At 50.3% G+C, this 12224-nt stretch overlaps 1 protein-coding gene across 3 annotated transcripts in view; it reads right to left on the bottom strand.

Moving 5' to 3' along the window:
* Positions 1 to 1899: 1899 nt before the first annotated feature.
* Pacs1 (phosphofurin acidic cluster sorting protein 1) overlaps positions 1900 to 12224 on the bottom strand; it is a 131193-nt gene continuing 120868 nt past the window's right edge. For all 3 annotated transcript variants that reach the window (XM_075973113.1, XM_075973112.1, XM_075973110.1), the window contains 11 exons: positions 11992 to 12096; positions 11529 to 11635; positions 10763 to 10917; positions 10493 to 10603; positions 9871 to 9973; positions 9263 to 9305; positions 7088 to 7130; positions 6777 to 6912; positions 4721 to 4947; positions 3370 to 3489; positions 1900 to 3291 (listed from right to left, as the gene is read on the bottom strand). In XM_075973113.1, the coding sequence (XP_075829228.1) occupies positions 3176 to 3291; positions 3370 to 3489; positions 4721 to 4947; positions 6777 to 6912; positions 7088 to 7130; positions 9263 to 9305; positions 9871 to 9973; positions 10493 to 10603; positions 10763 to 10917; positions 11529 to 11635; positions 11992 to 12096 (1266 nt within the window). In that variant the 3' untranslated portion in view covers positions 1900 to 3175. The remainder of the gene's footprint in view (positions 3292 to 3369; positions 3490 to 4720; positions 4948 to 6776; positions 6913 to 7087; positions 7131 to 9262; positions 9306 to 9870; positions 9974 to 10492; positions 10604 to 10762; positions 10918 to 11528; positions 11636 to 11991; positions 12097 to 12224) is intronic.

A 12224-nucleotide genomic window follows, 5' to 3' on the forward strand; every position in this document is an offset into this window, starting at 1 on the left:
ACCAAACCAAACCAAAATTAGTAGTGAGCTAGCTCAGCAAGTAAAGGTGCTTGCTGCTAAACCTGATGATTTGCAGGACCCTTACACCTTACCCATGGTGTAAGGAGAAAAGCAGCTCCTGGAAAGTGTCCTCTCATCTCCACACGTGTGCGCAACCCCCCCTCAGCAAATGTAACAGAAGTGTAGAGTTGGTGCAGCCGACATAGGTCTTCTTTACCTGCTCACCAAAATGCACCCCATCCTTAGACGAGGTCTGTGACAACCTGGGGGCTGCGTTCCTTCATCTTAAGGTCTAGGCCAGCACTGCTGTCTCCTGCTTGACAGAAGAAACTGTTCCTGCGCAGCTTTGCTTCTCCGTTCCTCCATGCTTAGGAGAAAAGCATCTTTTGTGAAGGGGGATGAGCAGCTGTTGTAGGTGTTATTCTGAGTGTACAGCTATCATTGTTACCAGAGCAGTTGTGACTGTTTCTAGGACCCTCAGGCTTAAGCCTGTTGGTTCTGGATGTTCCCTCGTAGGAGGGGGGCAGGATCATTGGACCCCAGTGAGCCCAAGTTCCCGTGTCTCAGGCTAGGCACTGAGCGAGGGCCAGGGAGCAAGGCAGGAAGACCCTTGACTCGGCAGCCCAGGTCAGCAGGGCCACAGCCCAAAACGAGATGTGAATGACAGCAGCTCTGTTGAGACTCTCCCGGGCGTCACTGCTGGAGAGTACAGCTTTATAAGTCATCCCGGCTCCCGTTTCCCATGGGTTTCAGGGATCATGGCCAATTCTTCCCCAGCCAGCTCATCAGTCTTCTCTGGGGCACTGTTCCCAGCCCTCATTGGCTTCTGGTTCTCAAGAGTTAAATACTATTAACCAGCCAGGAAAGTCTGTCCCTCAGCCGGTTGGGCTCTGGATTTTTCATAGCGGGGCTTCTAGGCACAGGCTATAGGAGTTAACTGTCAGTCTGCCCATTTGCCGCTGTTTCTTGGGGCTACACCTGCATGGTGAGGCCAAGTTTTGTTCCTCTTTCGTGTGAGCCTTCATTTTGGGTACCTCTAGGGAGGCTCTGTGTCTAGGCCCCTGGGAGTGTAGAAGAGTTACACCCAGGACATTGGTAGTGGTGGCTAGTTTTTTTTCTTTGTTTTTTTGAGACAGGGTTTCTCTGCAGCTTTGGAGCCTGTCCTGGAACCTACTCTGTAGACCAGGCTGGCCTCAAACTCACAGAGATACACCTGCCTCTGCCTCCCGAGTGCTGGTTTGTCAGGGTACTTTATCACAGCAATGGGAAACAAAACTAGGACACTGACCCCATCTCAGGTCAAGGAACAACAGGAAAATAAACTCGACAGATCCAGGCTCCAAGCCATCCTCCAGCCAGAGCTAAGACCACTTGGACTTAGAAGGGAGGGACAGGTGTATGTAGCGAGCTGCGTGGAGCCACGTCTGATAATCAGCTCCTAATTATGGCTAAGACCTGACTTATGCTGTGATCACGCAATGATTGTCAGCTGCTTGCATATGCATGGACCTATGGGCAGTGCCCACCTGGCAATCTGGGGTTGGCGGCCCGTGCCTTTTTAAGGGCTGGGAGAGGTTTGTCCGGGGAGAGAGGGGAAGAAGAGAGAGAGAGAGAGAGATAGTTTCGATTGTCAAAAGGTCCTGAATAAACTGCTAGCAAGAAGAGCTCCGGGTGTTGCATCATCCTTGCGGGTCGAGGCTGAACGCGACAGGTGTATATGCCTTGGGAAGTGGGGTCTGACACGGGAGCAGCACCCACTCTTCTGGGCAGCCATGTTCACTCCTGTTCCGTAGTGAAGGGACACAGAAGCATACTCCTTTCCACTCGTGCTCCTGGCTTATTCTGTCTGCTGATGGTGGACGGTGGCAGTAACAGAGTGAGGGGCAGAAGCACAAGGCAGTTGGTAAGAAATCACCAGTTTATTGAATGAAAAACCCCAACATGGCCCCAGTCTTCCCACCCCACTTATTCTCAGGCCCAGCCAGGAGACACTCTGGACAGTAGGGCTGGGCAGTGGAGAAGGACGTGAAGAATCTAGGCTGTGGAGAAGGAGAAAACATGTCCCAAGTGCAGTTTCGTGCCACACTGCTAAGAAGCAGTCAAAGGGCAACAGAGAAGCTCCAGAGGTGCCGGGGGCATGGAGGCTGGGCCGGCTCTGTCCCTTCTCAGCCTATCCTCAAGACACTGATAAGGAGGCTGAGGTAGGTCTGGGACCCATCCATGGCAGAGAGGGAAGGCAGCTGCCGGGGAAGACCTGGTGGAAATGGGCCTCTTTCCGCTGCCCTGCCACGGAGGAAGTAAGGAGACAGAGCAGTGAAGGGGAGGCAAGCTGACACAGGAAAGGAAGACATATGGCTGGATACGAGTCACAGACAATGTATGTTGGGGGGCAGGGCTTGCTGCCTCCTACCTCATGAAACCAGAGTTATCTTAGGTGGGAGGACGGGAGGCAGAGGAAGGAAGGAGCCTCAAGGACAGGACCTGTGCACAGGACAAGTTACCCAAACAACCAGAAAAAATAAAACAAAAAAACAAAAAGAAATAAAAAAAACAGACACCACTCAGGACACAAGACATCCACATGGACTTGAGGTGACAGGAAATCATGCATGGGAAGAGAACTGGGAAGGCCCCTCCATCCCAGAAACATCAGGATGCTTAGATGTTCCCCCAACTCTACTGGGAAACTGTGGTGCAGATGAGGTCACAGGAATGGCAGGAGGCCCCAGCCCTGTAACAGTTATCATGTAGGGGAAGGCAGGGTGTGTAGCAACTAACAGAAGAGCCTTGGAAATTGAGAGCCTGGTGGCCAGGCTATGGTAAAGTGCTGGGCTGTCTCCCTGTGTACCAGTGCTCCAGAAAGGGAACTGGTGCTGCAGGGGTGAGTGACGGGAAGGACGGTTCAGATTATCAATTATAGGGATTATGGGCACCAGAAGGCAGAACCACCCAGCTCTGGGCCTAGAACAGGATGGAGGAGGGTAGTCCAGAGAAGGGCTGGGCAGTGAGAGGGAGGGCTGCATCCCCAGTGGCAGTGTCCGTCAGGACCGGGCATGTAGAGGCAGGCCCCAGTGCTGGGAAAGGGAGGCTGGGCCGGGGCTTGCTCGCCTTTCCCTGCCTGCAGGTGGTGAGGCTGGGTGGCAGTGCCAGGAGGGAGTGGTTGGGAGGCAGGGTCTCAGGTGGTCTTGCTGCCACTGAAGAGGCCCACTGGAAAGTGCTTGACATGAGTGGGCCACTGGGCAGCCAGCTGGAAGAACTTGATGTCACTCCACTCAACTCCATCGATGGACACTAGGTGACAGAGAAGAGAAAGATTAGGGGCTAGCTAACCATCTCCCTACTCCTCCCCTGCTCTCACCACCATCGCACCTCTCAGCATGGTCTGCTGCTGCTTTGCAGAGCAAATGAGGCGGCTGATGCCCTCGATGACCTGGCTCTTAGAATCCACCTCCTTTTCCCGGGGCTTCTTGCTCAGGAAGATAGTGGGCACTGGAAAGGCAGCGGGAAGCACCTGTCACAGACTTGGAAAGCAGCCATCCCTTTCCTTCCCAGCCCATCTGCTTCCTTCTTGCTGGGAGAGGTAATGTGCTCCCCAAGCTCCTTGGCCCTGCTGTTTGTAAGGAACTCTAAACTCCTGTGTCACTTTGCTAAAGGTTCTGCATTTCTGCCTGGGCCTATCTTCACCTGCACAGTGAGGCCGTGGGGCTGAGGAGTGATGAAGTGGCAGGTGTTTCCACTACCCCCACCCAACAAGTGGAAGTACTCCCGCTGGTTCTACTCTGGGAGGAGGGTAGGCAGGGCAGGCCCCTGCTGAGCTGCTGGAAGGTCCCTATGCCAGTCTAGTGGTGAGCCAGGCGTGCAGCCCTTGGGAGAAATCTCGGGGGAGGAGAGACTCCCAGAGGCACAGCTGCTCGGGAGCTCATGTAGGGGCAGATTTGGGGTCATGCAGGACATACACTGCAGGTACACACAGCTACAGTGTGATGTCACTCTCCTGGAGAACAGGACCCACGACTACTCCACAACTCTGCTCTGGATGCTTTAATCTCCCCGCTTATTCACAATGGGCTGTATTCTCCTCCCCACGTGTGTGTGTGTGTGTGTGTGTGTGTGTGTGTGTGTGTGACTATTTTGAGGTAGGGTCTCATTATGTAGTCAGGCAGCCTTGAACTTGTAATTCTCCTGCCTTGGCCTCCCAAAGGATTACAGATGTGTACCTCCAGGCTCAGATCCTCATCAGATCTTTCGTTCCGGAATCTTACCTGGAATGCCTTCCATCCCTTGGCATGAGTGTTCTGCTCTAAAACCACGGTGGCCATGGAGGTGGCCATCCCATATCCATCCTGAATACAGTGGCCTTGTCCTCTAGGTGATGCAGAGCTGGCTTATGGGTCTTAGGCTGATCTCAAGATCTACATACTAATACATGCATCCTATCCAGAAGCAGATTCCTGCCCAGACCCTAGGACAGGGACTTGGAGGGAGGCGACCAAAGTCTGCTGGCCTGGTGTCCTCCCTTTTTTTTTTTTTTTAAAATATTTATTTATTTAGTATACAGTGTTCTGCCTGCACATATTCCTGCAGGCCAGAAGAGGGCACCAGACCCCATTACAGATGGTTGTGAGCCACCATGTGGTTGCTGGGAATTGAACTCAGGACCTTTGGAAGAGGCAGGCAATGCTCTTAACCTCTGAGCCATCTCTCCAGCCCCATGGCCTACCTTTCTTGTTCTTCTCTTTGGTGACAACAGTCATTGCCATGGTGCCAGAAAGTTGGGCTTCCCCTGCATGTGGCAGGCGAGAAACCTGCACCGAGCGGAAGACACTCTTAAGAGTATTCTTTGAGCTGGCATCCCTCTTGTCACCTTCTCGCCTGCGTTCCCCGGGGTGGCCCAGCCAGTAGTCCACCTGGAGGCCAATCACATCCCCATATGGGCTATTTGGGCTCCTGGAGAAGTGAAATGAAAACAACATGTTGGCTTTGACCTCAATGCCTAACCACATGGGAGCAATGAGGGATGGAAGATACTGCTTTTGGGAGCAGGAGATGGGTAGGAAGGCCAGCCAGCTGGCTATGTTTCTGCCAGTGACATAGAACCTGCTCATGTGGGGGTGCAGAACTGGGGTGATTTGAGAACAAAGCCAGAGAAGATAAAAGCCCAAGTCACTGTGAGAAAATCAAAACTGTCACAAAATGAAGGAAGCAGAACAGAAAGATTTGTGAAAGTGTACACTCATACACAAACACACATGCACACACACACATACATGCAAGCAAAGCCAAGGCCCAGAGTAGACAGATGGCTGGAGAGAAGCAGCGGGCAGGGGCTGAAGCAGCACCATGGCTTCACAGCCGCCTTGGGAGCCAAGGGATGCTGCCCTGCACTTTTGGTTATGTACAGCACTTTTAGCTCAGTGATAATTTTAGCTCCTGTGGGAAAATGGAGTGTTTTCTTGAAAGAAGGCGTCAGACACAATAGGTATCCAGGCTATGAAAGTCATTTGACTTTTCCTTCTGCTGGTGGCTCCATTAAAGACAAGCTTAAACTGGATGAGAAAAGAGGTCAAGGCAGGGGTTGGTTCAAAAGTCCTGAAATCCAAGTTGGACAGAAGCCCTTCATGCAGTGGACGAAATAGGAGAAAGCAGGCTTCCTAGAAGTCACTGCTGAGGCAGAATGTGGCTGTGTTCCTAAACTGTCTCTTCCATGGACAGCTAAAGACCATGAGGGGGATGTAAGCAAGGAGAAGGGCTGGACTCTAGCCCAGGGCCCATTCCTTCCTCAGAAGAACAGTCGTGGGCACACCTGAAAACCTACTGGGAACGCTTCCCCATTGGTAGCTGTAGGGAAAGGAAACAGTGAAGGCAGAAGAAAGAGTGAAAAGATGTTGGATACTGTGCCTGGCCACACCTAGCTTTTCTTTGCTCTCTACCTCATTACTTAGGCTTTGTCCCCTCTCAGATATGGCAGAAAAGCAGCTTGCTGGCCATCTCCCTCAACTTTAAGTACCTGGAATCCTAACGTCGTCTCCCTCCCACCATTCCCTACAATCTCAGTTACAAGGTCTTTGCCATCTCAACATTATAGGCCCAGCCTGGAACCTCCTGTGGCACAGGTACAAAGAGGGTGTCAGCCACTCTGAGGCAGTTCCCATACTGACAGTGCTGTTGCCAATCAGGCCTCACAACATCCTTGTGAGCTGCTAGTTCACCTCTGCACACAGCAGAAACCAAAGTTCAACAACACAGGATGGGGAGCCACCTAACCCAGGCATCCTTGACTCACAATCCCATGCCATTCTTCCAGCTCCAGCACAGTGGTTCCCAACCTTCAGAATGCACTTTCTCGTGCTGTGGTGACCCCAACCATAAAATTATTTTCATTGCTACTTCATAACTGTAATTCTCCTACTTTTATGAACTATAATGTAAATATCTGTGTTTTCTGATGGTTTTAGGTGATCCCTGTGGAAGGGATTGTGACCACAGGTTGAGAACTACTGCCCTAGGTCCTGTAGGAAGCTACTTGAACCATACTTTAATAGCCCACGAAAGCCACTCTGTCAATACAGCCCCAGATGACCCCACAACAATGCAGAGAAGACAAAGCAAGAAGCGTCAAACTTCACTGAACTTTCTTGCAATGTCTCAGTCTCTGAATTTTAATCTATGCCAGTGCTCTCACCCAGGTGGCTGTGTTGTGCCAGTGTGCCATGCCCGAGAAGGGAGTAGGCCTGGCTAGAGGAACATGGACAGACAGGGTTGGGGAAGAGCCTTACCCCACAATAGCGAGGGCACTGCTCATGGATGGGGATGAGGGAGGGGTTGCTGTGGCATCTCGGCTCAGGCCTGAGCTTGAGGGTGGTGATGTGGAGGGCACAGTAAGGCTGACCACAGGTGAGTCGTCTCCATCGCCTGTCAAAGGGACAAACACTGGTCACTGGTGGCAGGAAGTATGCTCTCCTTTCAGGGGACCCTAGGGCACCTTGAAGGAGCCGGGCGAATACCTTCTTATTCAACTTAACCAATTACACCCCGGAAGATGAAAAGTGTGACCCTCACTCAGAGCAGCAAAGGAGCTTTAGCTCACCTGCAGTGGATGGCGAGTCTTCAACAAGCCCCACTTTCACAACCTGGAGGGAAGGGACATGTATTAGGTCCTCTGTCAGGGTAGCAAGTCCAAATCCACTTGTTTACAGATGGCCAGCACCTCAGCTATGACCACATGGTGTTTTGTCAATAACTAAAAATCTTCACATATCTGGAACAGTCTAGTATTTAAAATGACCCACCCCCACAAAAAAAAAAAAAAAGGAAAGGAGAAAAAAGTTCATGGGCTCGGCTTGGTAGTAAAAAGAGGCTTGGCACCATAAAACTAAAAGAAAGAAAAGAAGGAAAAGAAGTCAAGTTCTGTGAGGTGGGCCATAAGACTTGGCATCTCTTCTCTGGGGGTTAGGACAGAGACTACTTTGAGGGCAGTGTCCTGACCTTATTTCTTCTAAGAGCAGCCTGGCAGGGGCCTAGGAAACTGGTCTGTGTCAAGGCAAGTGAGCTGTGGGTATAGATACAACTTTCCTACTTCCCACTTTACTGGAAACTGAAGTAACCTAGGAGGGATGTCTCAACAATTTGACATGGACAGAGTATTCTGGAAAGGATGGAGGGGGCCCTCCAGTGGCCAGAAAAAGATACAGCTAGAGGCAACATGGCTAATATATTGTTTTTTTTTTTTTTTTTTTTTTTTTTTTGGTTTTTCGAGACAGGGTTTCTCTGTAGCTTTGGAGCCTGTCCTGGAACTCGCTCTGTAGACCAGGCTGGTCTCGAACTCACAGAGATCCGCCTGGGCAAATATATTCTTGTGTTCTAAATGACAGGTGTGTGTGTGTGGGGTCTGGTGTCATGCTACTATGTAGCAGAACAGTTGGGCAGGAGGCCAAGGGCTAGGGCTGCTACAGCAGAGATCATGTGCCTTTTTCAGGTGGCTCCTGGAGGATACTTTGGGGCTTCCTGAATACATAGCTACTCCCTCTCTAGCTCCCCTGGCAGTTTGTGAGGCTGCTAGTTATACCATTTTTTTTCTTTTGAGATGCTGCAAATGCAACCCAGGGTCTTTTATGTCTTTTTTCCTTTCCCTTTGGCTTCAAGTTAGAGTTTCTCTGTGTAGCCCTGGCTGTTCCAGAACTCACTCTGTAGACCAGGCTGGCCTCAAACTGAGATCTGCCTGCCTTTGCCTCCAGAGTGCTGTGATCAAAGGCGTGCGCCACCACTGCTTGGTGCAGAACCTAGGGTCTTAACATGTGCTCTGTGACTGAGCTATGACTGAAAACTTTATTTTAAATGTCTCACTTGGTTCTGAGAGTCCAGAGACTGACAATTCATGTTCCCAGTTTCTTGAAGGTAGCAGCTATACTGCCAGCCCGGGTGGCAGCCAGGATTCTGAACTGCTACGAGCTATGGGAGTCTTCCAAGGGCTAAGGAGGCAGTGAATGACTAGGTGGCTGGAAAGGTCAGAGTAAGATCACCCTGGATGTGACCACTCAGGACATCCTTACATGTCCTGCAATCAGGACGGGGACAGTTAAACCCAGGCCTGCTTAGCTCTTCCCCTATAAAGACTGTGAGATATTTTCAAGATTATAGGATATAAAAGTCAACTTTGAAGGGCAATCAGAATGTCCTCTGAATGGAAACACCAGTTTTTAGCCCTCTGTAGGGTTAGAACTCCTAGGTTCCTGAGATCAAAACACTGATAAATGAAAAAAAAATCAAAAGTATCACAAGATTCTTCCTTTATTTCAAGATAAATTCACTTGCATTTCACTGATCCACTAATGTACACATCTGCACCAGGGAGGCTTTTCCTTAAGTCAATGCTGCGAGGCAGCTGGTTCTAGACTTCTCAGAATGCCAAGGTTTCATTATTTCTGAGGCCACTTCCTCTTCTCTGAGCCGGGAGACTGTGGACTGAGCTCCAGAGATACACGACCCCAAGTTCATGGCTTGGTACAATAAACAGGAGACACCAATAACTAATCTGAGGACAGTTCTTGATTAGGGAAAGGATGTTGCTCTGTAATTCTAGCATTTAGGAGGTTGAGGCAGGAGGATCACAAGTTCAAGGCTAGCCTTAGCTAGGGATTCTACTGCCCCTGCTTCTGGAGTTCTGGATTGAATAGTGTGTGCCACCATGGACAGCTTTTTCTTGTATGGAAGGAAAGCAAGAAGGCTGGGAGGCTGGGGTTGGAGGAAGGGAGCAAGTACGTACACCAATGAAGGGAATAAACTTCTGATAGGAGTCTTCGTCAGGGCTGTTGGGAAACAGGAAAGGATTGCAATTAGTGGGTTTGCAAGAGTGCCGGACAATTAAGCTCCCCACACTGAGTTCTGCTCAATGGGGTCCAGAACACACGGCTATAGCTTCCTGTCACACTGCAGGGAGGCCACTCCTTGAGGACAGAATGGAGAACACAGAACAAAGGCAAACAGCACCGCTCGGACTTGCCAACTGATTTTAATCATATGGAGGAAATAACTGATGGACCAGCATGGAGGCTCTAAGAAGTCAGGCATGTCCTCCTGTCCTCTATGACAGGAAGTGGAATTGTAGAAAAGGAAAATATGAAAAACGAAAGGATTCAAGGTTCCTCTAACCTACTCAATCTGTTTTTTTGTCTGTTTGTTTTTTCCTTTGGCTTTCTGAAACGGTTTCTCTGTGTAGCCAGCCTATGCTGTCCTAGAACTCACTCTGTAGACCAGGCTGGCCTTGAACTCAGAGATCCACCTGCCTCTGTTCCCGGGTGCTAGGATTAAAGGTGTGTGCCACCACCATCTGGCTACCCAATCCATTTTTAAAAAAACTCCTGTTAGACTTACAACTTATGCCTGCAGGTTAACATGGCTTCGGCCACAGGCAGCTGGTGCGTTGTGGCTGCTCCATTGACATACTGCATCACACGACCCACCACATCCAGTGGCTCTGCAGAAAAGCCAGGAGGGACATGTCCATTTTAGTGTGCAGCTATACAGACCCTCAGAGAGGCCCCTAAGTCCCCAAGGCAGGGTCCTCAGAGCCGAGATGAAGAAAGGATTCTAAGATCCTCTTGGCCATGCATCAAAGGACTCATAAACCAAAGCATAGTCTTCCCTGACCTTAGCTGTACTCTGATGCTAGCATCACCAGTGGATGGTATGGGGATACCTGCTGGCACAGTGTCACTCATTCAACAACAGACTATATCAGTGGCACTCCCCATTGCCTATTTCATCTCTACAAGCAGAGCTGGCCCATGTACCAGCCATATGACCTCCTTACTTTTAGCTGTAGGCAGAAGCTATCCTGAGGAGAGGGCCACACAGGGTATACCTACATTAATGAATACCAACTGGGAAAGGGGTAAGAGCCTCAGGAATGGGAATAAGGTTGCTCCCCACCCTCTTCAGCTGCATGGGGGAACCAGAAGCCTCACTCCTTGAGAGTTTCCTTTAGGGGCCTTACCTGACACTGGGGGCTCTGAGCGACTGAACAGGTCTCTCCAGGCAGAATCAAGGAAGGTGCTGCTATATCTACTATCTACTGAGCCCAAGTATTTGGCCACTGGATGAGAACCTGGCAGATGGAAAACCAGACAGAGTAAACGGTTAGTGGGTAGAATAAGGGAAGCAGCTATCCCCAGCCAAGGTTCAGCCTTTAGTTTCCCTGATCAACTCCCATTCTGCAGGAACCGAGTCTGCTGACACAAGTCTCCTGAATGCTGCCAGACTTTACCTAGGGGAATGATGAGGAAGCGCATATAACCCAGCCAGTCCGGCGTTTTGCTGGCAAGGGACTTGACAAAGAACCGGAGAATGGAGCTCAGATAACTCTGGCTGCCCACAGCTGCCACCTTGACTGGCCTCGGCATGGATGAGTTACAGTTGCAGCTAAGGAGAAAGGGGACACACACCATACTTAAGTCTCAGGCCTCAAGCTCTGACTTCATGCATTTCTAAAAGCCATGGGGACGCATGCCAAGAAACAAAATGATACAAGGAGGCATCAAGCATGTGCTGCTCGAGAGGGTAGGCAGCTTCCATGGAGGAGGCTGATGCTACAAGAAAAAGGTGCAAGTGCTGCCTGTGGGGCCCAGAACCCTGGAGTCTCCTTGCTGTGACACATGTGAAGATGTGACAGGGCCTCCCTCAGATGGCCCTGGAGAGGGAAATAGGATCCCATTAAAAAACAGAATGTTACCATTGAGGGAAGGAATTTAAGGTATTTTTAGAACCCTGGATTCTGTTCTTTATCTTGGGTTTATGAGAAAGATGAGGCAAGCCAAAGTGAGGCATGAGTCCAGGATGTAAAGGTGGCAGGGGCAGAAAATTCGGGAGCTGATATTCTAGGGGCTTTGAGCACTACTGCTGGCTCTGTCTCTAAGTACAAGCTGGAGCTGCAGCTTCCTAGCCTGAGAATATTGCCATTGCTAGAAGTCAGGGTTGGAAGACGAGGTAGAGGAACCAAAAAACATTGTAAGAAGAAAAGCCAGAGCCCTTACTAGCGCTGAATCCTAGTGAGCAGGGCAGACAACACGGCCTGGACCTCCACTATTGAGCAGGTGCATACAACAGGCTTCCTCTGGTCTTGGAGCAGTTCAGCCACATACTGCAGGGGAGGAAAGCAGGGACATAGGTAAGCCACATCACTCCCCACAGATGCTGAGAGGTCAGGCAAGGCCCAGACTGAGCTGTAGAGCCCCTGTCCTCTGGCAAAGATCCTCAGGTTTCCTGGCTATGTATAAAAAAAGGGCACAGCAGACCCCATGGAAACATGCTAACTATGAAGTGGGGAGGATTAAAGGTTCCAAACATCACCCATATCTAGGCATCTCTGGAACCAATGTCTTACAAGGCAGACAGTAAATGGCGGATGAAGTCACTCTCCTGCTTCCCTGTGTGCTGTTTCAAGTCACACACTGGGAACATCTATAGACCCCATACCCTTGACCCTCAGTGTTCTACCTGGCCCTGCCAGTCTGTGGTGTTCACCAGGATGACATTTTCTGGGAGGGCTGCATCGGATACCAGGATCTGATTCAGTTGGTCATATACCACCTTTCTTGGAATCTGCAGAAACAAGTATTGATTGGGTATTGCCCAGAGAGGTGGGAGTAGATAGAACTCCTGGCACAGGGTAACTAAGGATGTGTGGGGACAGTCTCCCATTGACCATACTAAAATGGAGATGAGAAGAG

The sequence above is a fragment of the Microtus pennsylvanicus genome, chromosome 5 (genome assembly GCF_037038515.1).
Source record: "Microtus pennsylvanicus isolate mMicPen1 chromosome 5, mMicPen1.hap1, whole genome shotgun sequence".
Taxonomy (NCBI): domain Eukaryota; kingdom Metazoa; phylum Chordata; class Mammalia; order Rodentia; family Cricetidae; genus Microtus; species Microtus pennsylvanicus.